General features: G+C 39.5%; 1 protein-coding gene across 8 annotated transcripts in view; it reads right to left on the bottom strand.

The window, feature by feature from the left end:
- The window catches only part of AFG2A (AFG2 AAA ATPase homolog A), a 379428-nt gene that overhangs the window by 61250 nt on the left and 291754 nt on the right, over positions 1–26424 (bottom strand). Inside the window, exon 16 of one of the 8 annotated variants that reach the window (XM_070386487.1) lies at positions 15884–15958. The exons of 6 other annotated variants lie outside the window; for them this stretch is intronic. In XM_070386487.1, coding sequence (XP_070242588.1) covers positions 15917–15958 — 42 coding nt within the window. In that variant the 3' untranslated portion in view covers positions 15884–15916. Of the gene's footprint in view, positions 1–15883; positions 15959–19453; positions 19511–26424 lie in introns of those variants that run through there. One more of the 8 variants, XM_070386488.1, reaches the window with a different exon arrangement.

Raw genomic sequence — 26424 nt, 5'->3', positions numbered from 1 at the left:
TAACTCTCAGAGTTCACTCAAACTCACAGCCATCGAGTCGGTGATGCCATCCAGCCATCTCATCCTCTGTCATCCCCTTTTCCTCCTGCCCTCAATCCCTCACAGCATCAGAGTCTTTTCCAGTGAGTCAACTCTTCGCATGAGGTGGCCAAAGTATTGGAGTTTCAGCTTTAGCAGCATTCCTTTCAAAGAACACCCAGGACTGATCTCCTTTAGAATGGACTGGTTGGATCTCCTTGCAGTCCAAGGGACTCTCAAGAGTCTTCTCCAACACCACAGTTCAAAAGCATCAAGGCCACTCAAGTATGACCTAAATCAAATCCCTTATGATTATACAGTTGAAGTGACAAATAGATTCAACGGATTAGATCTGATAGACAGAGTGCCTGAAGAACTATGGATGGAGGTTCATAACACTGTACAGAAGGTGGTGATCAAAACTGTCCCCAAGAAAAAGAAATGCAAAATGGCAAATTGGTTGTCTGAGGAGGCCTTACGAATAGAGAAAAGAAGAGAAGCGAAAGGAAAAGGAGAAAAGGAAAGAATACCCATCTGAATGCAGAGTTCCAAAGAACAGCATGGAGAGATAAGAAAGCCTTCCTCAGCAATCAATGCAAAGAAATAGAGGAAAACAATAGAATGGGGAAAACTAGAGATCTCTTCAAGAAAATTAGAGATACCAAGGGAGCATTTCACGCAAAGATGGGCACAATAAAGGACAGAAACGGTATGGACCTGACAGAAGCAGAAGATATTAAGAAGAGGTAGCAAGACTACACAGAAGAACTATACAAAAAAGATCTTCATGACCCAGATAACCACGATGGTGTCATCACTCACCTAGAACCAGACATCCTGGAATGCAAAGTTGAATGGGCCTTAGGAAGCATCACTATGAACAAAACTAGTGGAGGTGATGGAATTCCAGTTGAACTATTTCAAATCCTAAAAGATGATGCTGTGAAAGTGCTGCACTCAATATGCCAACAAATTTGGAAAACTCAGCAGAGGCCACAGGCCTGGAAAAGGTCAGTTTTCATTCCAATCTCGAAGAAGGGCAATGCCAAAGAATGCCAAACTACTACACAATTGCACTCATCTAACACGCTAGTAAAGTAATGCTCAAAATTCTCCAAGCTAGGTTTCAAGAGTCCATGAACTGAGAAATTCCAAATGTACAAGCTGGATTTAGAAAAGGCAGAGGATCAAATTGTCAACATCTGCTAGACCATAGAAAAAGCAAGCGAATTCCAGAAAAACATCCACTTCTGCTTCACTGACTACACTGAAGTCTTTGACTGTGTGGATCACAACAAACTGTGGAAAATTCTTCAAGAGATGGGAATACCAGAACACCTTACCTGCCTCCTGAGAAATCTGTATGCAGGTCAAGAAGCAACAGTTAGAACCGGACATGGAATAATGGATTGGTTCCAAATTGGGAAAGGAGTACATGAAGGCTGAATATTGTCACCCTGCTTATTTAACTTTAATGCAGAGTACATCATGAGAAATGCTGGGCTGGATGAAGCACAAGCTAGAATCAAGATTGCTGGGAGAAATATCAATAGCCTCAGATATGTAGATAACACCACCCTTATGGCAAAAAGCTAAGAGGAATTAAAGAGCCTCTTGAGGAAGGTGGAAGAGGAGCGTTTAAAAGCTGACTTAAAACTCAAGATTCAAAAAATGAAGATGATGGCATCTGGTCCCATCACTTCATGGCAAATAGGGAAACGAAGGAAACAGTGACAGACTTTCTTTTCTTGGGCTCCAAAATCACTGCAGATGTTGACTGCAGCCATGAAATTAAAAGAAAAGCTATGACCAACCTAGACAGCATGTTAAAAAGCAGAGACATTACTTTGCCGACAAAGGTCCATCTAGTCAAAACTATGGTTTTTCCAGTAGTCATATATGGATGTGGGAGCTGGACCATAAAGAAGGCTGAACCCCAAAGAATTGATGCTTTTGAACTATGATGTTGGAGAAGACTCTTGAGAGTCCCTTGGACTGCAAGGAGTCAAACCAGTCAATCCTAAAGGAAATCAATTCCAAATATTCATTGGAGGGACTGATGCTGAAGCCCCAGTACTTTGGCCACCTGATTCGAAGAGCCAACTCATTGGAAAAGACCCTGATGCTAGGAAAGACTGAAGGCAGGAGAACAGGACGACAGAGGATGAGATGGTTGAATAGCATCACCGACTCAATGGACACGAGTTTGAGCAAGCTCCAGGAGATGGTGAAGGATGGGAAGCCTGGTGTGCTGCAGTCCATGGAGTCGCAGAGAGTCAGACATGGCTGAGCGACTGAACAACAATAACAAATTCCAGAACAGAGAGAAAAGGGAAAGAACTGAGCAAGAGAGATGGGAGGAGGGCCAGTCTTTTTAATGGAGTCAAAAGGCAGCAGCCACAGTACACAGTTGTGCCTTGGACCTATACCTAATACACATGCATTTGTTGAACTGAATTGGGCAGTTCCTTAACTAACAAGTTTTTCAAAAGTGTATGTTATACACGTATTTCTAATATTTGGCCAATATTCTGTAATATTTTTACTTAAGTCTATCATGACCCAGACTTTGTCAGTTATAGTTAAGTTTTTGGAATGATAAACTCAGTAGGAAAAATTAGTTAACACTGATGTATGTTCATTTTAAGCAAATGTTTTGGTCTGGGGCCTAACTTTGAATCTAATTCTCTCCTTAGAAGTGATATAGATCAGAAATTTTAGCAAGAATACAAGTATGCCTGTTATTTTGTGGGATGCTTTCTTAGGTATCAAAATTTGTTATACAGGGAAAGTAAAATTTCTCCTGTGCTGTCACAGGGGAAAAACCTGCACTTTAATTGAGAAAGAGTCCCCCAAATTTACCAACAATGCAGTAATATATATTGGTTTAGATAACTGAAATGGAAGATTTGTTTTAACAAATTGTGCCAAAGTTTATTGCCTCACTTGGTAAAAGTAACCTGGCATCAATTCATTACTGAAGGATTTCCTTTTCTGTATTGAGCTTGGAGAGGTGAGGTCTTTTCAGATAAATTCGCTATTAAGAATACACCTCTCTATTCGGGAATGAATCCTATAGAAGCTGAGAAGAAGGGCCTTCAATTTAAACTAGGACCTTTCTTATTACTGTCTCTGAAGCTTTAAGGAAACTTAACGAATGTGTGTACATGTATGGATATCTCTACAGTGTACACGGGGACCACACAGCTCATCATTCTGCTGGTTTCACTTTCAAAATCAGAGTCTGGACTGTTTCAGTGATGGGGGAATTCAGATGAATTCTTCCCATGGGGCCACAGAAGAATCTCACTGAGAAGTGTGGACCAATACACGAATTTGAGTCACAGACTGTCTGGAATGTTGAACTAACCTGTTTAGAAAGAACACTCTTAGCACTTAGACGCTTTAACATCTTTGGCAAAGAGGATTTTGGAAGCTTTCCCCTAATCCCTTCACCATCTTCTCATCTTTCCCCATAGGCTGCAGACTACATCATTTAAATGAATTATTAGCCAACTACCAATAAGGTTGTTTTTGCCATTATGTTGTAAAAGCAAAATGTTTTGGCCGACTCCGTAAAGCTGAGAGTGTATGTTGTGTGTTCCTTTTCAGTTTTGACTAAAAAATTAATACCCAGACTTTAAAAATACATATGTGCTTTGCTGAAAGGTGAAAACAGTCTCTATTCGAGTAAGTGCGTAAACAAGACCAAAAAAGCCTCAGATCTCACTGTCAGAGTGATTAAGATAGGTTGTATTTCAGTGTCCATGACACTCATTTATTTGGTGCCAACATGTTACAAATCCTCTTTCCATTTGTTCAGCAGTCATAACATTTCTATCAGATATCTGAAAAATAGCAAAATAAATAGGAAATCTCTGTATGAAAGATTTAGGCATATTTGAGATGAACTCCTAAAAGGTAGGAAAGGAAAAGATTTTCATGAAAATGTTTACAAATCCTCAAAACAAAGTCAAAGAAGAAAATAGTAACTGTATTCAACTGCAGGAAAAAAAAAAACAACACTCAGCAATATCAGCAAAGGGACATATGAGTATGAATTTTCCTGCTACGCTTGCCCTCTGAAAAAGCAGTGCCTTTAGAACAACAATACAGCAATAACTGGATTACGTGAGACAACTCCTCTTGCGAGGGGTGTGGGGAAGCAACTTCCCAGGATGAGAGGGCTCTTGACCATTGAACCTTGGGAAATCTAATTACCTCACTTTTAAATGCAAAAGGGCAAAAGAGGCAATTGTGCAGAATTTTGAATGCCACGAAGAATAAGAACAATGTCTTACTTCACTGAGGAAAAAAAAAAAAAAACCTCTTACACATAGCCTATGGTTCTTTCCCCCAGTCCACGAGACAAGAAGAGTTTAAACAGGTGGCTCAGCTTTGTAAAACAGAAAGAGGCATATTGCGAAAATTAAAACCAACATGGTTTCTAAACAGGCGGCAGCATTTTTTAACTGATGTTGTTAAGACTGACCGTCAAGGCAAAAACTGTTTACCAAAAACTAATCAACAGGAAGGAAAGCTTGAAAATGCTGGGCACTTATTTCGGGTACTTGTTCGTCCTGGGCTGTAGCCCTCCCGTTTTCTTCAGAGTCACAGCAGCACGACCTGCCTTCCTGGGGCTCTGAAAAACAGGAGCCCAACAGCAACTTCAAGCACAGTCCCCTCCATTCCAGATAAGGCTGGGGTAGTATGTGCACGCCTGTTCTACTGGCTGTAAAAGAATGAAGACAATGACAACAGGAACACTGGCCTTGAGTGGAAGGTGAGGTCAAGAAGAAGGGACACGGCTGCATGCAGGCCTGTGGAGCTGGCCTGGAGCTGCTCACCTCCAACAGGGACGCTGAAATCCTAAGGCAACTGTCACCACTAAACTCCCAACTACCTCTCAGAGATTATCTGCACCCTCCAAAAGTGGAAGAGTACACATTTCTGACAGTGGCCTGAACAACCAACTCAAGCTCTGTTTGCTTCCCATCACCCCAACCTGTGGGCCCAGAGTGTGTACTCAGGTCTGTGGAGAAACTTTGTCAGTGATTTTAAATGTGGGGGAAGAGGAGGCTTATTTATAGGGTGACCTCAGATAATGAGAAAAGCGGCTCTGCAGCGCTGAGTTCCTTTACCTGATTTAATCAGCGCCTGTCAGGGTTGCTCTTCTAAAAGTTTAGAGGGAAACTACACCTGCGTCCTGGGGACAGTAATTTATGGGTGCAAGGAGATGGCCATGCAGCAGTTTCTTGCCTGAGTAGGTGAACTGCACGGTGCAGAGCTGACTACTGCGGGGGAACCCGGGCTGCCGGAGACGCCCCTCCAGCCCTTTTTCGGGCAACTACCCGCGGAGTCCACGCTGAGGCGGCGCTCCCCTCTCCCCCCGCTCCTGCTGTTTGGAACCAAGAAAGCTTGCCTTCCAGTGAGGCCTAAATGTGCTTTTCAGCTTCTTTGTATTTCAAGTGTACTAAATAGCTTTAAAGAATCCACCAAAAGAAATGGGCTGCAGTGCTTTAAAACGACGTCTTAGGTATTTTCAAGAAAGTGGTTTTGTTAAAAGCATCGTCTGTGTGGAACACCTGTGACCTGTTGAGCTTAATTGGGCTGCAGCTGGCGCTGACTGTGGCGCGGGCGGCGGGGGGACATTGTGTGCGCTCGGCTCCCCGCCCCCTCGCTTTTCTTTTCACTTTCAGAGTCCGCGACCTCCTTCCCCTGTGTGTCTGAGGGATTAGGAACCCAGTAGAGAGTGGTGTCCCGCTGTTCGCGAATAGCCTGCCACTGGAGGTGCTTCAAGGAGGAGGCTACCTGGGAGATTATGTACTACTGCAAGGCCGAGGGCCATTCTCCCGGGTCCATTGAGACGCGGTGAAAGGTGGCTGAATGGCCGCGCCTGAAAAATGTGACTGAAGGGCACGCAGCGGGCTCCTGGCCGCGGAGCAGCAGATGGAGTCTGACTGTCACAGGCACAAACGGCCAGGGGTGCCCCAAACGGCCAAGAACGCAGATCAGAGCCGAAAACGGGGCCAGTCGAGGAAGGGAATTCCAGGGAAGCCGGTGGCATTGATTTAAAGTTCTTCACAATTCACCTCACAGATAAACTTTTACTTGCGGATGCTAGAGGTGAGAATTTTGGAGGGCCAATTTCAGATTTAAGGAATCGTACAATCCCTTGGATTGTATGCAAAATAGGCTTTATGATGCAACTTCATCTGGAACTGTTAAAGTGAAAACTATCTAGACTGCCATGCAGAGTACTGAATCAAAAGAAAATGAGGTCTGTAAGGACATGTAAAAAGTCTAATGATATTAGAGCAGGGGGGAAAACTCCTTGGTTGCTTAATTTTGCTGATTTAAAGTTATTATGAGATCTCTGAAATATATAGCTGAGTGTACATCCAATCATTATTATTTGCATGGAGAAACCCATAATAGTTTTTGATTTTGAAAGATTTACAAATGAATTGACCATCCCACAGGGGTAAAGACTGAGGGTTTTTATTCTTACTGTTTCTGCAACCATCTGCAGCTATGGGAATTTGAAATGTTTCTAACATTAATTGGGACGGCGGAGCCTGGTGGGCTGCCGTCTATGGGGTCGCACAGAGTCGGACACGACTGAAGTGACTTAGCAGCAGCAGCAGCAACAAGTTAAAAAGGAGTATTTTTAGTTTTGAAAAGAACACACCAACTGGTATGGCTATAGAGAGAACATAAGAAGCCCAGTGGTAGAGAAGGAGAGGGGTGAGAAGGTAAACAGATGCTGGGAACCTTCCATTCATTCATTCATTCAAGAAATCTTTATTGACCACCTACAAGGTTCCAGGCCCTGGGCAACAGAGTCGTGAAGAAAACAAAGTCCTGCTTTCAGGGAACAAGGCTGTGGAAAGTACTGGTTAACGTACCTACTCCGTCAAGGTTCAGTGTGAATGTTTCCACTGAGCGGCACTCTCAGCAGCAACTTCACTCCCTCCCCACACTCGGTTGCCCGTCTTGTGTTCTGGAAGCAAGCTGTACTACCATGCAGTTATCTCACAGTGGTCAGGACAGAGTTACTAGTAGTAAATGTCTATTTCCCTCACTAGATGAGAAGGCCCATGAAGGCTGGCAGCCTTGGCCCTGCTGCGCTTCCCCAAAATATCAAGTTAGCATGTCCCTTAACCCCTGGGAGTCTACGAAAAGGGCTACTGCTGAGCTATCTCTGAACAGAGAGAGAGAAAGTAGCTTTTACATTTTGTTTTGTTTTAAATACACACAAACACAGCTCCTGCTGTGACAACTGCAGCCAAAATAACTGTCTACTCTGGACTAAAAAAGTAGTATTGTCTGGAGCACAGTGGATCATCTGAGGTGTGTATCTGTGAACCCTTGGGGGGTGGTGGGGGGGTTGCTGATGACAAGTTATGCCTGGAAAGCTATTAAGGCCCTGGAAGAGGTACCTAACTGGGTACAAAGCATTTAGGAATGGGAGTGCTTGGGCCCAGGCAAAGAGCATGCCAAGAGATAGTCAAGAAAGGGAAGAGCGAACAAAGTTCAGCTAGCATACCCCCAACCCCGCCTCTGCCCGCCACCCCATGTCTGAAGGTTCAGATCCTCCGGACCAGGGTTGTGGAGCTTGGGAAGCAGTGGCTGGGAGAGGGAGGAGGTAAGCAGGGGGTATTCAGCCAGTTTTAATAGACCCTGTGTTTCATCATCTGTCAACTGTCTTCGCTGCCAACTCCCACACCATGCCCCACCAACACATGCAGAAAAGTGCCTCCTTTGAAACTCCAGAGCTTCGGGAATGCCTCAGGTATTCTTCCTTGGATCTTGTCTACCTTGAGATTCTGGACCCTGACTATGGAATGGAATACTTGGAAGTCAGAACTTTTTACATCCTCTTTTTTATTTGAGATATAACTGACATAAAACACTTTATTAGTTTTACTTGTACAACATAATGGTTCACTATGTGTCTATAATGTAAAATAATCGTAGTTATAAATTTCTTTGTCTTGTGATGAGAACTTTTAAGATCTGCTCTTTTTGCAATTTTTAAATACACAATACAGTGTCATTAACAGTCACCAGGCTGTACATAACATCCCCAGGACTAACTTATTTCATAAGTGGAAGTTTTTTACTTTTTGATCATCTTCAGCCATTTCACCCACCCTACACCCAGTCTTGACTTAAATGAGCTCATTTCTCCTTTCTCACTCTCAGAGTCATTTGAAAGAGTATGCTATAATGATAATGGCTATCTGTGTTAAACAGAGAAAAATGCCTGACAATAGTTAGCTAGCTAAGGGGCATATGAAGTTAGGTTCCAGGGAGCAAACACTATGTTAAATATACCATTAGCTCATGACAGGGAGTGAGAAGACATGATTATTCACACTTCTTTTACAGATGTCATTCTCATTTACAGTAGTACTGTCCTGATAGAAAAGAAAGTTCTTCTTTCCCAGTAGCATATAAATAAATAAAAATGGATTTGTACTGGGACTTCCCCTGGTGGTCCAGTGGCTAAGACTCTGTGCTGCCAATCAGGGGACCTGGGTTCAATCCCTGGTCAGGGAACTAGGCCCCACCTGGTACAGCTAAGACCCGGCATAGCCAAAGTAAATTAATAAATATTTTTTAAAAGGATCTATATTAAATGATATCACCATCAGATAAGCTATTCTAGAACACCTAACAGTATATATTCACATATCTTCTCTACTTTTACATTAAAAAAATTTTTTTTTAGTTGTTAGTATCATTTATTTACTTATTTTTGACCATGCCATGCAGCATGTGGGATCTTAGTTGCCCTACCAGGGATTGAACCTGAGCCCCCTGCACTGGATATATAGAGTCTTAACCACTGGACCACCAGGGAAGTCCTTCTACTTTTACATTTTAAGGTGATCTCTGTTTCCTCTGACGGATAATACTTGTGTGGCTTATGAGCCATTTGCTTAGAAGCTCATATTATATCCTTTTAAACTCACATAATTATAAATCAACATTGTCTTATTTGTAACATGAATTGGATGCTATTTCAAGTATTACTTCACCAGCTTTGTGTATTTATTGGCTACATAAGAATGATTCTTAACCTAGGGTCCTTGGATAGCTAGATGGGTCTAAGAACATACTGAGACCTATGAAAATGTGTATGTAGAGAGACAGTTCAAGCTTTCATCATATAAAAGAAGGAACCCCAAACAGGTTAAGAACTACCACTCTACAGTAACTACAATTTAAACCTTCTTAAGTCCCATGAATGCTTCATAATAGTATCTGTTTTCCCCTTTCCAGATGACTTAGGGCAGAATGCAGTTGGGGTAGAACTGCCACAGCTGGAGCACAGGAGTTCTGCAGTGGTCAATCACAGTAAAGACAAGGAGTTCGTACTTTCTTAGACCTCCTCTTGTGCCCAGAACAGTTCTACAGCTGCCTCTAGGTGTAACTAAATGCTTCTTTAGGTCTTTATTTACATGAAGAGGAACTAGACTTCTATTTCATTTATTACAAAAAAAAAAGTTAGGATAATAAGACACTAAGACAGCAAATTTAAGCACATTAGTTAAGGAATGCAAAACCCAAGTTCCCAAGATAAGATTAGAATTTACAAGTGGCACATATTAACTATGTGTAATTTTAGATAACCTGTAAGTCAGTTTTTAAATTTAAATACATGTAGGTTTTGATGTTTGGTAATAACATCACACACTGGGGTATTTAGAAATTGAAGGACTTGTTTCCTTATCTGAAAAATTATATGGCCTACTGTCTTGCCAGGAGTGAGATGCACTTTGAACTATTTCTTGAATGTCCATTAAAAAGGAAAAGAAAAAAAAAAGATCCCTGATTTTACCGATTTAAAAGGCAGTAGTAAGATACAGTGCTTGTCTTTTAACAATTAAAAAATTATATATTTGGCATAACTTAAAGAGAAATTACAAATACTTGTAAGAGCCACATTGGCTAATCATTTTCATTATAGTTACCCTTAATCCAGAAGAAAGTGAAGAATAAAGATGATTCAGTTTATGAACCAAAACATTCTTTTTTTTCTCTTCTGATCATTAAGTCCATTACTTAATGGTGTATGAAACTTAAACATTCTTTCTTAACTACTGTTACCCAAACTCTTTTACAATAAGTCTAATGAAAGAATAAGGTTTGTGACAAGTTCAATAATGAAAAGAGCCAGAGACTGAAAAATGCCCATTTGTAAAGGAAAAACTAAAAACTATGAGAAAGGCCATAAAAGCAATCCACAGATATGGAAAAGGTTATGAAAAAGGAGAACAGATCAAACTACCTATTGATAATGAAAAAATAACATCTAACATTTTCTAAACTTTAATGTATTAAATTATCACTTGGTGGGATTGGTTTGTTATCAGAAACACAGTTGTTATACTTAAGGAGCTAATGGTGAAATTTTAAAGCATAGATTATTTGTCTATAATTTTTAAAATCTAAAGATGTAAAATTGAGTGAATTTGACTATGTATATTTAGAAACCTCATGACTGTATTCATATATTTTACCTCATCATTTTAAACTAACCATCAGCTTTTTCTAACCATAAAAAAAATCTATCATTGGAAAGACAGCAGAAATTTTTTTTTTTCCCATGGAGATGAGTCAGCTGGACACAAGGGAATACCATACATTGGACTCTATTTTGCAATCTTAGTCAATGTATTCTCTATTATACATGATAAAATATACACATAAAAGGACTCTATAATGTTGTAAAGAGGAGAAAATTGGAGCAAGTGCCAAGAATTTCCTGTTAAGGGCTGTATTTTTTTATTTGGAGATCTAATCATGAAACTTTAGATAGGCTACCTTGATAACAAGAACCTCTGTTTTATTATGCTGGTGTGTGTGCATTCTTAACTGTTCAGTTGTGTCTGACTCTTTGTGATTCCATGGACTATAGCTCACCAGGCTCCTCTGTCCATGGAATTCTCCAGGCAAGAATACTGGAGTGGGTAGCCATTCCTTTCTCCAGGGGATCTTCCTGACCCAGGGATTGAACCTGGATCTCCTGCATTGCAGGTGGATTCTTTACCATCTGAGCCATCAGGGAAGCCCAGTATGCTGGCATCTAACTGTAAATAAACCCATACCATACTTGATACAGTGTGTTCATATATCTTCTGTACATACTTTATAATTACACTGAAGAATGTGAGAGTCACGAGAAATTCTGAGTTATTTTACAGGTCTGTCCTGCTTTCCCCCACCAACTCTTCTCTTTGAGATAAACATATCTACATTCAAACACATACACACACACATACACACACTCATGTGCAGATGCAATATTAAGTCCACAAGATGTGGCATGAGTTTAAGCACTATATTAAAGTGTGAAGTATATTTTACTATCAGTAGTTCGAAGCCCAGCATTTGTAAATCTTTTAAAATTAACTAGGCTGTTAAGATCCCATCACTCTGGCATCAACCCAGCAGAGCTGTGCCTTTAGCAAAAGAATTCTGTAATAAAACGAGATTTTACATGCTGAAACAAAGTATTTTAAAACACCTTTTTGCCTATTTCTCATTTTAGTGCTATCTGTGGAATTTAAAACCCACACATACATACACAAATGTTCCCATGGAAGATTATGCTAAATTTTGGGTTAACCTCAAAATTACTTTTTGTATCAACCTTTTAATGAACACTTTTATTTTCTTTAAGAAGAAACCCAAGTCCTGAAAAGACTTTAAGATATGTATTTTTTAATTGCCATAACAAATACAACCAAGCTAACCTTAATCAAAGGGGACTCATGAATACTGTTCACACTCCATATATGAATACCTCTCAGTAAGGCAGATAAAATTCTGCCTCAGCTTCTCTCTGTTTCCAAATATGAACAATCATTTGTGACATCTGGTGTAGATTAGTCCTTGACTGCTAGGCATAGAAACTCAATTTGCATCAAAGGGGAAATTTATTATAATGCTATTATTGGGTCTAATGGAACCCGAGGACAGTAGTGTAGCTGGGCCTCAGCAGTCCAACTGGGACCAGGCACTCATTCTCTCATATTTTTGATCTCCTCACTCACTACAGAGTGGTTTTTTAAACATGGTTGAAAACACAACAACACGCAGTGTCTATGTTTTATATCTTACAGATTTAGCCACAAGAAAGTCATTTTCTCATTCCACTAACCAAAACTCCTATGGCAAGTCTCTGAAGGGCTTAGCCCAGTCACTGTGGGTATTATGATGGGGTCAAAGTGAGGTAGATCATTTCCTCTGCACCATTATCAACCGTGTGTGTGTTCTCATGTTGTGATAACGTGACAACTCTGTAGTTTTTTGTGGGGAGTGAAAATCCTTGGGATCCTGTAAGTATAAGTGACTGGAGGCAAGCCTATGTTGGTTGGTTGAAGGGTGAAAGAGAATGTTAAAGTGTCCTCTGCCCTTATTTATATGCAAACTTGTGTTGCTTATACATTGCTTCAAATGCTGTCTAGCAACACATTACCTCAAAACATTCTGTTGAAAAGCTGCCAAACTGACCTTGCGCCCATCAGTGGACTGGCCCGCCTGCCAGCCATGCTTTCAAAACCAGTGCTCAGTGTGCCTCGGTGCAGTCAGTTGCTTCTAGCTGCTGTTTGCTTAGATCATGCTGCTCACTAGGGGTCCAGGTAACAATCTGGGCTGTACAACAGATTTTTGGATCATCCAAAATATGATACTGATGGAGCTCCAGTGGAGCAATCAGTGTGCAGTATTTATACAAAATATGATGAAGTTGAAAAACCTCAAGGACCAACTTCTTTGGCAATGATTATAGAATCTACAGTAAAAATTAAAGCTATTCTTTTGAGTGATGATTCTAACTGGGTCATGGTCAAAAATAGATGTTATCTTTGTGTTAAATCCATTCTCTTTCTAAGGAACAAGAGAAGTCTCAATGAAAATCAGAAAAGAAAGCAAACAAAAGTTCCACTTCCTTTATGGTGGAAGAGGTCATATAGCTAATAGATGACAAAACTTGAGTCTGGAGCTGTTCAGTTTGGAAGTTTATGGAAATTTTATTTGAAGACAGTTCCTAAATTCAGTTAAACTAGAAATGTGTGTTGACAAGACTTAAGGAGGGGAAGAATGAAATGGACAGTATTCCAAGTTTGAAAAACTTGTACCTATTCTAAGTGTCTGAAAATGATTTTAAGTGTCTTTCACACCAGCTCAATCCCACTTTGTAAACTTGACCAGCTCTTTCTCTTGAGAATAGTGGAGAAAGGGGAAGATAGATGAAATTGAGTCCTTAGTGAGTATTTAAAGAGAGAATAATATATTTTTGCTTTTTTTTTTAAACTAGGGAAAACTCAAACATATACAATAGTAGATTGTGTGTGTGTGTGTAAGTGCTAAGTCGCTTCAGTCACATCTGACTCTTTGCAACCCTATGGCTGACCAGGCTTCACTGTCCATGGGATTTCCAGGCAAGAATACTGGAGTGGGTTGCCATTTCCTTCTGCAGGGGATCTTCCCAACCCAGAGACGGAACCTGCGTCTCCTGCATTGGCAGGCGGTTCTTTACCACTAGCAACACCTGGAAAGCCCTGAGAATAATATATAATGAACTCTCATTCACCTGTTACCCACATTTACCAATGATAAACTCACAGCCAACCCTATTTTATCTAAACTTTAATCCTTACTCCCAACACTGCACTAAATTTTTTGAAGCAAGTCTCAGAATCATAATATTTAGTCCATAAATATTTCAGCATATATCTCTAAAAGATTTTTTAAAAAGTGTAATGACATCATTATTCCACATTACAAGTAGCAATAATTCCTTAATAAATCAATATTTAGTCAGTGTTAAAATTCTGCCCATTATTCATAAATGTATTCCAGCTAATTTGTTTGAACTGGAATCAAAAGAAGACCTATGCATTGCATTTCATTAATACATCTCATTTCTTTTTTTTTTTTTTTTAATATATCTCATTTCTCTCCCTCTTTTTCCTTACAATTCATGTTGGAGAAACTGGATCATATGTCTGATATAGTTTCCCACATTCTTTACTTTCCTGAGCATTCCTGTGGTGTGATTTAGAATGTTCCTCTGTCTCCTTATTTCCTATAAACTCATAATAAGATCTAGAAGCTTGAAAACATTCAGGTTTGATTTTTGGGGACAAATACTTCAAAGATATTAGATTCATATAATGCCTGGCTGTTTCTCTTTTTATGGTTTAGTCACTCATGATTGCCTAAGTCCTTTACTTCACTAGGGCTGCAAAACAGTACTATCACCTTTCTGGTATTCCTTCTTCATTTATTGATTGGGATATATTTATAAAAGGGAAGCTTTCCCATCCCTTTCTTGACATCATCTTAGATAAATGTTAGTATACTCTTCAATTCAATCCTTTCTCTCCCTTAACTTTTCCATTCATCAACTTGTCCAAGAAATCACTTCACAGCTATACTGAGAGCCATTTCTCTTTTCTTTTATAGCTGCATATTTTACTCAACCAGGCCCCAGGTAATGGACATTTGAGTTGTTGCCAGTCCTTTCCTCCCTTATTTATATGTCAATCGTAGTCTACAAACAATCAAATGGGAAAAGTAAAGAAGAGTCATCCACCTGGTAAGAAGCTCCTATTCACTGAAGCATGAGTATGATTAAAGAATATTGCTTTCTTAACCACTACTTGTTCAAAATTTTAGAAACAGTGAGTCTTGAAGTCATACTTTCTGGCTCCTGTATTTGCCTCTGTTCTTCCCATTTTTCACCTTGCTTCGCCTTTTAAAGGCCTTCAGCCTCAGCCAGCTCTAGTTATGGCTCGCGTTCTTCACATCTCTAAGTGGCTTCATGCTACAGAACTGATCTGGCTTTTGTCTGAAGCCTGGTGAGGGAACTGTCTCACTTGCAGTCTCTGCCTTCTGGCGATCAACACTGCTGCTACACTAATGTGGTGGTGGCAGAGGCAGCAGCAGAGCTCATGGGGCTGGCAGTGGGGCAATCATGGGCTTAGGAAGTGATAATAGGAAAATCAGGATTCTCATTTATTTTTGTGATTCAGACCAGGGTGGTACTCCAAATCAATTTTTCATGTACACGGTAATGTCCTGGGACTAGCTCTGAATTCTTGGAAGATCATATGCTTAATATGCCATAGACATTCCTAGTAGAGATATATTATTCTAGGCCCCTAGTTGCTAGCCTTTACTTATCCCCTCTCAAATAATGAATCTACTCTGTGTCTTCAAACATCATTTCTATGCCAATGCCTTTGAAATGTTTATCTTCAGCTATAAGGCATCCTTCCAAGCCCCTACAACCCAAAGTGTCCCCCATCAGATGTGTCACCTTGATCGGAGAACTGCTTGCTTCACTAACTCATTTTCAAGGATATGCCCTTCATCTTGACAACCAGGCTTGAATCCACTAATAATATAGCCCTTTTTCTTGGCCTGATACCACTTAATCTGACCACCTCTCCTGAATCAGATGTTGATTTACTTGGCATCACGTGCCAATTCTACCCAGAAAGGGCTAACCAATGGGTAAAGTCAGGTTGGAGGGGATTCTTGAATACCCATGCTTTGTCCTTGGATGCAGTCTATGGATAAACACATTAGACAAGATCTTTGTTGGTATGCTAATCAAGTGTGAATATTTGTTAGAACCACTGAATATTTGGGGGAAAAAACAAGCCTAGGAGAAAAAAGATCCCAAATGACATGGCTCCTCTTAGTAGAGAAAGTGATCAGATGTGACAGGGGCCCAAACCACAGCCCAGTAGAAACCCTAATGGGACAACCGTGATACCAGAAGGAATGAGGGCTGCAGTGAGAAGTCATTTCAACTCCTCAGTACCTAGAAGGTGCTTACCGAAAGGGTTAGAACTGTTGATCTTGTGAGGCTCTAGAAAGCAGATCTAGGACCAAGGCTGCAGGAGAGAGGTTTCTGCCCAATAAAAGAAACACATGAATAATTCACAAGCTGCCCAGATGTAGATAGCTCTAAAGATAGTGAGTAAACAATTATCAGTTCAGTTCAGTCGCTCAGTTGTGTCCGACTCTTTGCGACCCTGTGAACTGCAGCATGCCAGGCTTCCCTGTCCATCACCAACTCCTGGAGCTTGCTCAAACTCATGACCATGTGACAGGAATATTATAGATCTTATTCAAATACTGGGAAGAAAGTTTGCTTACATGGTAGAGAAGAACTTTCAGTATGCTACCATCATCAAGTCTACAGTATTCCCTTTACTTGTACTCGCATGCTTAACTGGCCTTTCTGTTTCAACAGTTGTGCTACCTGGGTTCCTAAGAGTAGACCTCCTATTTAATCACTGGATTCCATTCGCTTTTTCCTAAGTCAAGATATGCTGCTGTAATTGCTTCCCCATGCATAATCAATTTCCCCCATCAGCATAACAATATGTTATAATTATTCATTTTAAAAGCATAATCACCTCCCATTTGCTTAATTTTTTTTATGAAGTATGTGTCATGTATGTATTTAGCTTGCTGTGCTGGGTCTTAGTTGCGGCATGTGGGATCTAGTTCCTGGACCAGGGATCGAACCACGCCTCCCCCGCCCCTGCCACCCGCATTGGGATCGCACAGTCTTAGTCACTGGACCACCAGGAAGTCCTCCACATCTGCTTTAATCCACCACCAGTGAAACTCCTGGGAATAGCTGTCTTTATTTGCCTTTCTCCATTTCCTCTCCTTCACTTCCTCTTCTTCTATTCTCCCTTAAACTCATCCAAATGAGACTTTTGACCTTCCACTGAACTGCTCTGTCAATAATCCAATGGTCAGTCCTCAGTCCTCAATTAACTTGATCTATCATTTGCTATCAATCACCCCTCCCACTTTCTTCAGCTGGACACTGGAACACCCCCCACTCTCTTCACTCCAGCTATACTGACTTCCTGACTGCTCTTAAACAAGAAAGGCTTACTCTTGTTCAGACCATTTGCTCTTGTTGTTCCCCTTCTGGAATGCTCTTCTTTTGGATAACAAACTGTACAATTCACTTACCTCAGGCTTTGATCCAGTATCACCTTTTTGGTAAGCTCTCCCTGGCCACCTGTATTTAACCTATGGCCTACTCTCTAGGCCTTTTTTCCTTCTCTGCTTTATTTTGCTCCTCCTCTGTTATTGTCATCTAATATATTACATTTTAACTTATTTTGTTGATGTGCTCTTTCTCCTCACAAAAATGGACCCACAAATTGATAGACTTTCATTTAGTATGTTTGCTATTGTGCATCAGTGACTGGTAATTTACTTAATAGTAGGTGCTCAATAAATACATGTTGAATGAATGAGGACACGTCTGATATTTGACTTAATGTTAACTAAAGTTAGGACTTTTATCCTAACAATTTGATTTTTGACCAAATGTGGAATTTATTCCTTAGCATGAGTGCTGTATTTATAACTTTATACTGTATATACTGCTGAGGCAGATTGTTAAAACAAAAACAAAAAAGCCCTATAAAACAACTTAGAACCAATGAACCTCTTGCTCATGCTCCAATCTAGATTCAGTAGAGCAAGCTTTGACTACCATTAATTTGAAGTGTGCTTTTGGCCAGCCTTCCACAAAACGGGGCTGTGCTAAATACCTAGTAACCAAATAAAACAGTGGAGATTAAGTAGAGATTAGAGCTAAATGGAATGTTAAATAAAGCTCTCAGCTGTGATACCATTTTATATTCCTGAGTGCTTGCAAATAATTCCTGAAAGTACTTGAAATGTAAATTCAGTCTGTCCCTGACCCCATCACTACCCTAACCCAGGGCTCACCCAGGGGTATCCTACACTCAGGTGCTGCACAGCTGGTTCGAAGCTCTGAGAACACCACCCAATACAGAGCTCTGCAAAACTGCAAATCCAAAAAAGCTCTCTGACTGATGAAAGCCTGATCGGGGGGATCTCAGCGACTTTTGGGTGCTGGTACTTTAAAAAAATCCTCCATGTGATCTGTGCTGTTTTCTTAAGGCCTCAGCGCCTACCTGGTCTATGAGTCAAACTCACTAGTGTCAGACACTGTAACCTCAGTGTTACTGATGTTCAGATGAGCAATGGTGCAACAAGTCTTCTTCTGCTATCGCCTTCAAAAATCATCAGCAGAACCTGCTCTACATTCCTGGTCCTCTGAACAACAAACAAAGCAGTTACAGGATATTGTAACCAGGATAGTGTGTGATTTGTGAAGAAGTGACATTTCTGAGAAACAGAAAATCTGCTTTCTAGGAATATGTTCAGAGATGGAAAGTAAGGGTTTTATAAGGAAAAACATTCTGTAAAAAAGAAAAACTGCTAGTTATATAAGCCAAAAAAACTGCAGGTGGCTTTGCTTTTATAAATCAGAAAGTATAAAATCAAAAGAAACAATTTAATGTAAAAACTTTAAGTATAAACATTAATTAATTTATCTTAAGTATTTTACTACTGATATCATTTATGTATCAAATACAAAGCAGTTTAGTAGTTTTTTTTTTTTTTTTCCCAAAAATATGAATTACTTCAGATTAGCTCTAAATGTATAGGTCCTTAAGTCTCTGAGAAATTAAAATGCAATAATTTTAGAGGCTAGTTTCAAGATTCAGTGTGACAAAAGATAACAACAGGCAAAGACTTTTCATGCTAGTATTTGACAGAAATATGAAGATATAGCCACAAACACAGCAGCTCTGAATCCCAAGAACACTGTGAAGCCAGTATTTATTTAGGGAAAGAGAAGGGCTATTCTAGTCAACTCAAATCACTTAGGAAAACCAATGCACAAAACAATGCTCAATGCTCTTGGGGAGGGAATATAAAGTCAACCTGTAGGAGCCTAGAATTCAGAAGGGGGGAATAAGACAATTGTACAAATGCTTTTTAGAAAGTGAAGTGAGTGATATATGAGAAATATAAAATACTGGCATGGAAGAACAATACTGATGACGATGGTAATAGTTATCACTACAACTACTACCACCGCCACCAGTACCACCACTGACTGACTCCCAAACGTTCTAGATCTTCACATGCCTAATGTATCCGACAGTCCAAGTGAGGGAGGCAGCAGTCCCCCTCCCCAACAATTTAAAAATGAAGAAACTGACATTTAAAGCATTTAGGTATGTTTGCTCAGTATCATATAATCAGGTAAGTGCTGAATCCAGGTTTAAATCCGTATCTGCATGACTCCGGTACCTTCAAACTATTTATCATTATCAGGCTATCTGGCTCTCACCGTAGCTCCGATGAGGAGGAGAAAACATCTACCAGGAGCTCACTAATCAAGAGAAGGCCCTTAGTAATGAGCTTTAAATGAATGGGAGATGTGAAGATGGTGGTGCTGGCAGCGAGGCACTCCATGTGAAGGAACACTCCCGAGCAAGGCACAGAGGCAGCACAGGGTAGGCTGCATTCAGAGGCTCAAAAGTAGTTTCACAAGACTTGGGTGGTTTCAGACTGTGCTCCTTGTAGTCTTCGGGTTCTCGTCAAATGTCTGGGGCATAGAGGAAGAATGAGAAGAAACAGCTGAGAGCGTAGAGAAAGAAGTGATTGAAGGAACAAAACCTGGGGAACACTTCAGCTTAGTGTGATACAAAGAGAGAGTCTGTAAAAGGAAGAAGCAGAGGAGCCTACGAGAGTTCACATGAAAACCAGAAGAGCATTTCAGGAAGAGGGTATGACTTCTGGCAGATGGGGTAGAAAGGCCAGGGAAGCTGAGGGCTTGGAGCTTGGGTCCTGGATTGGAGATGAGGAAACTGTTGGTGAGGTCAGCTCAGCAGTGTGGAGGGAGAGAGAGGCCAGGCTGCCAGGGTTTCTAAAGTGACTTGGGAGCAAGGAACTGGAGGCAGTAAGTGTTCCAGTCTTTTGAGAATTTCGGTGGTAAAATGGAGACAGGCTGTAACCTAAGAGTAACAACGATCTAAGGGAGGTTTAAAAAGGAATATACTATCCAAAAGTGGATGTAAAACAAGAAATGGTATTTCCAGAGTTAATTTTTAATTTCCTGAGTTCACTGCAGTACGAATTTCAAACCATTTTGGCACTCATATCCTGGCATGTGTATGAACTTAATTGTGGAGATAAATGCAGTAGCAGCTCGGACAGAAATAAAAAATCCTCTGTAAAATTACAGGAACATTTACATTAAGTTCTTCTCAAACTTCTAATCCCCCAATTTCAGCTATAGCATAATGGTTAGAGGTTTTTCTGCCAGTGGGTAAAGACAGATACCCTCAAGTGTAAGCACACACTAGCACACAACACTAGCAAACAAAACACCTACTAACACATAACATATGATTATTCCAAAACTTCAGATCTTTTCCATTGTCAAATAATCTTCCTTTGTATTCATGTTTTATTTGCTTTACCTTAAGTCACCCCCTAATCATGCTGACATCTACTACCGATGATTATATTAGACCTAAAAGTGTTCTTAAACAAATGAAAAATACTGACTTCCATTCCTGAAAGTCCTGCTTCCAATTTTCAGGAGGAAATTAAATAATGTATAAATCAAATACTGGGCCTGAGCCCAGACAGCTGAACATCGTTTTGTCCTTTCAAGGCAAAGAGGAAGTGTCTGCTATGGCAGGGACATGCCAAGAGAAATAAAGCTTAACCTCAGCCCCATGTGAAAGTGATTTTAGATAATCGGGGGTGTCTACAAATAGGTTAAAAATGGGACCACATACTAGCAGGGAACTTTCCATGGAAGTTAAAAAATGTATCAAGATCTAACCCCCACCTTAAAAACAAAATGTGTTTGGAAACTGGCATGGCCTTAGAAATTCTGTATACAGACAGTAGAGGAAAGGGAAAGTAGAGAGGGGAAGAGAGTTGACAAGTCAAAGGAAATTAAAACGTGTTTCCGCTTAGCATTTATGATAGGCTCACAATCTGATTTCTTTGTAATTGTAATTGCCAGATTCAAAATGATATATGTTTGAAGCGGAAGGAAAGGAGAGAGAGGAAGAAAGGGAAAGGGAGGGGAGAGAGAGAAAGAATAACTAAGAATATACGTGTGTAGGTAGAGTGACAGATGGTGAAAAATTATTCAGATTAGGGACTGGCAAATTTATTCTGCAAAAGGCCAGAGAGCAAATATTTTAGGCTTTGTGGAGAACACAGTCCCTCCTGTAACTATTCAAATCGCTTTTGTTGTTCGCAAGCAGCCATAGGCAGTATGTAAATGAATGAGTTGTGGCTGTGTGCCAACACAACTTTATGGACACTGAAATTACATGTATTTTTCTTCTTTTGATTTTTCTTCAATCACTTCAAAACATAAAACTATTCTTAGCTTATGAGCCCTACAAAAACAGATTGTGGGACATATCTGACCTGCAGACTCAGTGTGCTGCCCCAACCCCCACCCCAATTCAGATAGAGCATTCTTATGAAACTAGGCTTGACTCAAATTTGGGGGATTCTAGGTAATAAAAACTGCTTTTTTTTTTGGGCCAGTAGTTGAACAAAAAAACAGTAGTAATGGGCAAAAGCATTTACTTGGACAATGCAGCAGACTCTAACCCTGTAAAAAGACAAGCACCTCTATCTGTTTCTAGGGGGATACTTACATAAGAAACCAAAGTTTATGTAGGAAGAAACTTTGAAGCCAAATGCTATATAACCATCAATATGCAACATTATTCAGGGATCAAGGGTGTTTTAAAATATTATCCCCTTTATCAGAAGTTAATATTTTATAAACATCCTTTGTAGCATAACAGTAGTCAGGAATTACACATAAATTTCCATCATCACCTCTATGGAAACCAGAGAGCTGGGTACTGGAAGGGTTTTCTGGTGGAACATATGCTTTGCAGATCACATGGTGATAAAACCTTTATGGAGCATCTGACCTAGACTTCCAGAAACAAAGGAAATATAAAAGTGCAAAGCATGTACATTCACAGTTTTTGTGAAGCAAAATAATTTTTATACATTCAATGTTCTATTATGCAACAAACACTGACTTTTTCTTTCTGCATTCAAGGAGAAACACTTACAAAACATCCCGGTAGGTGTCTCACTACGTTGATATAGGAAACAGTATTCCTTTTTTTTTTTTTTGGGTGGATATTCCCAGTACTTCTCCTTAGTAATCTTGAACAGATGAGGCCTTCTTATTCGGGGAACTGCTCCTCAGCCACATCAACCCTTTACAGTGTGGTCACGGTGCCCTGTGGCACTGTGGGTACCACAGGGGTAGCTGCAAGACGCAGCTGGTTGGGACAGATTGTGTCCCGAGGATGAACAATGATTCAGGGAAGGTTTAAAAAAATGAATATATTACCCCCAAATGGTTGTAAAACTGGATTATCTCCAGAGTTGTATTTTTATGGACTGATCACTCATGGTACCCAGGATTGCAATCAATGTAGAGTGGGTAGTTACACTTTTTTAGAGAATTTAGAACACAATTTTTTATTTGATGTCAAGTTCTGGTCAGGAATGCAATCCTCTATTATAATATTGTCTGTTTAAGGAAACAGAACTCTCTCAGCAGTGACCTGTTTTGTGGTGGTCTGCTTTATGGCACTGTTTCTAGGAATTTATTGTGGGGAAACAAGCTGCCTTAACCATCCACATGGAAACGATTGAGGCTGGAGGCGAGGGAGAGCCAGAGAGAGTGGGAAGGCCTAGGGTGTAAAACAGGCGGTGGCCTTGAGAGCAGGCTCAGTGAGCAGTCTTTTTATTTCTTCTCTCCTTCTTCATTTCCTCCCATGCTGTATCCTTATTATTATTTTTAGTATACTTTATTATTTAGAGGTGTTTTTAGATTCATGGTAAAACTGAGTGGAAAGTACAGATACCCTTTGCCCCTACATATACATAGCCTCCCCTATAATCAACATCCCTCACCCACGGGTATATCTGTTACAATCAGTGAACCTGCACCTACTCAATATTATCACCCAAAGTTCAGAGTTTACATGAGGGTTCACTCTTGGCACGGTACAACCCGTGGGTTTGGACCCATGTGTAATGACATGTATCTACCATTACAGTACCAGACAGAGTAGTCTCACTGTCCTAAAAATCCTATGTGCTCTACTTATTCATCCCTTCTAACCCCTGGCAACCAATGATCTTTTTTTACTATCTCCATAGCTTTTTTGCTTTTTCCAGAATGTCATATAGTTGGAATTACGTAGTATGTCACCTTTTTGGATTGGCTCCTTAGTGATATACACTTACGGTTCCTCCAGGTCTTTTTATGGCTTGATAGTGCATTTCTTTTCAGTGCTGAATAGGAAAGATTCCACTGTGTGGATGCGCTAGTTTATTTATTCACTCACTTACTGAAGGACATTTTGGTTGCTTCCACACCTCTGGTAGTTATTCTTCTTTTACTATTACTACAATGACTATATATATGAGAAAACTACCCAGGTCACAGAGCTAGTAAATATCAGAGATGGGATTCAAATCCAGGATTGCCTCATTCAAGACACTGAGTTTTTCATCTCTCTGCTATACTTCCAATTTGTGTATATTTTTATATGTTATTTATTCCTTCTAGCTGAAGCCTAAAAAAACTGTCATTTCAATCAGAAGTAATATAAACTCACAGTAAGGGAAAAATTAATAATTTCAGGTTTGTTTACCATGGTCCTAAATCCAGGGGTTTATTTCAACATCCACAAAATGCCATTTAATAAGAAACATATAGATTAAGACATAAAATTTCCCCTTAAAACTTAAGCACACAACTTCCCCTAATGTAGAAACATAACAAATTTCTGGAATGTACAAACTTAAGGAAAAGTATCAGTACCTTAACTCGGCATTTATCACATGCTTTATGTTTTTATACTTTCATAAACAAAAATTAAATGATAAGCCAATTAGGTCAGTTAGCTAAGAATATAAGGATTGCCATAAAACTTTCCTTTCCCTCCCAAGTCATTTTTCTGGTTGTAAACGGACTAAAATGATGAACAAAACAAAAACAAAAGAACAGTGGTAGGTAAGGCAGTTTAAAAGACCAAACCAAACATGGACAGAAGAGGCTACCAGAACCTTATGCAAACACTGCTTATAAATGCATCAACATTACCTCCAGAGGTTTCATCCCTTAGTTCTGCAGGCCCCAAAAGTCATGTATCAGAAGAGTAAATGAGTAGACTCAAGGGTAGAAATGGGTTATTTCACAAAGTGTGGCTGTTTGTGGTTGTTTCCACTTAACTGGAACACAAGTGAGTTGACAATGGTGGAAATTGAAGGGGGTTAAAAAAAAAAAAAGACAACTATCCAAGGGTCTTTCTGAGGAAAAAGTACTGCAGAGAAAATTAACATAAACATAATTCAATTAAAATAAAAAACTGTTCTGACAGACTTGGATATGAAAGTTAATATACCTGCACAACTCAAGAAGTAAGAGCAAACATGTTCAATTACGCAACCAATGAGTTGTGCTTTTATTTAGACCCATCTAGAAAATTACTCTGGGATTCTTCCTCTTACTGAAAATTATGACCCTCAGGAAACTTGACTTTGACCAAAATGATTCAGATCACAGTGTTGCCAGGACTCTGGTGAGATCACCCAAAGTTCTTCATCCTGGATTCTTGCCTCAAGTTCTTTCATATAAGAATGACATCCTCTCATTACCAGACAGCCTCTCAAAACACATGGACTATTCTAGTGGGGAGTCCAATTATCATTTCCAGATTAAATCAGTGCCTAGAGCACCTGAACTAGAGAACTGGGTAACAGGATATGATAGGGTTTAAAAAATGATGTACCCTTTTATATAATTAATTTGAACCTTGCCCAGACCAGCACTGATCCCAACTTGTTATCATCAAATATCAAAACTCAAACCCAAGGTAAAAGGCAGTGGGAGAAGTCTCTTTATCTCCAGTGACTATCTTGGCAAATGCCTGGGACTCAAACAAATGCTTGTTCTTAATACAGTTAAGATAAAATAGTTTCAGATATTCCAAAAAGGACACATACTACTTCTTTCCAGAGAAGACGGTAGAGTGGTCAGTGTGGTAAACTTTCACAAAAGTAACACTGTATGCATGAGGTCTTTCACTCATCAAACATTTATTAAGAACAAACTATAAGCCAGACACTAATAGTCTTCTTTGATCAATCAATTCATTCTAAGATTCTGAAGCTTTAACACAGGCATTAGAAAGGCATTATTTCTGGTAAATGTAAGTGGTGTTTTCAGATCACTGCAGAAGGGCAACTATTAAAATAATTCAAAAAACCCTTCAAGATGACACTGAGTTACAACTAATATACTATATAGATTAATTCCTTGTGATACTGAAGATGAGACTAGATTATCAAGCTGGTCAGAAAGTAAGAAAAAGCTAGAGCAGAAGCTTAATAGACACAAATTCCCAGCCACACACACACATTTACTGAAAGCATTCAAAACCATCCTAAAGAAACAATGGATATTCAAGGAAATTAAGATTTAAGGGCATAGGCTTTGGGGTATTAGTAGGGTTCAAATCTTGAATCTCCCAGTTTTACCTGTGAGATCTTAAAAACACTATTTTAAGCTACAGTTTCTTCCTCTGTAAAATGAGTGTACTGTTTTTTTTTCCTCATAGGGTTATTGTATTAAATCAAATAACTTTGTGTCTCATAGGATTATTGTATTAAAAATTAAACAACAAATTATATTAGGCTTATTGTATTAAATTAGTTATTACATGACATTATTGCTAGTTGTCTAGCAATATCATAGTAATTGTTCAACAAAACTGTTGCAAACATTTACTAAAATCATTATTACCTGATTACTGAGTGTATAGTGAAGATGTGGCTATGGATTTATCTACTATTTTTTTCCCAATGCAAATTATTTATAACCTAATTCAAGTGGAAGTCATTGTGAGTGGTTTAGGAGGCTTCTATCTCACACATCCTTATGTTTCTACTTGTGGAAATGTCCACTTTCGTTTGTAATTTGTTTCTAACACCTAAAATTCCAGCTGTTCCTTGGAATGTCTTCTAGTAAAAAACTGAAGCTGATAAATGGAATTCTGATATGAGACACTATAAACAAAGCAACTCCAAATGAATTTTTATAGGCATTTAGCATCCAATATTGGAGACTGAGGGGGAATACACTGTTAAACAGGAATAGCATAAAGGAATGAAGAAAGGAAGTTCATAGGTTGGAGACACAGTTATGTACAACTATTTAATAAGTTTTACAAATATGTAGCAAAGTCCTAAAGATGGATTTTGGTCTACTAAATTCACAGAAGTATTTTCATTATATCCATACACATAGAGAATGAATTATCTGTCAACAGCCATCTTTGAAAACAAAAAGCAAGATATTTTCTAGCAGAAAGAAGTTCAACAATGTCACCCCAACTACTGGTATTATCTGAGCAGCAAGACTGAGTGATGAAATTTTGCACTGCC

The sequence above is a fragment of the Bos mutus genome, chromosome 17, assembly GCF_027580195.1.
Source record: "Bos mutus isolate GX-2022 chromosome 17, NWIPB_WYAK_1.1, whole genome shotgun sequence".
NCBI classification, from domain to species: domain Eukaryota; kingdom Metazoa; phylum Chordata; class Mammalia; order Artiodactyla; family Bovidae; genus Bos; species Bos mutus.
The sequence above is the reverse complement of the archived record's forward strand: the minus strand, read 5'-3'. Positions and strand labels throughout refer to the sequence as shown.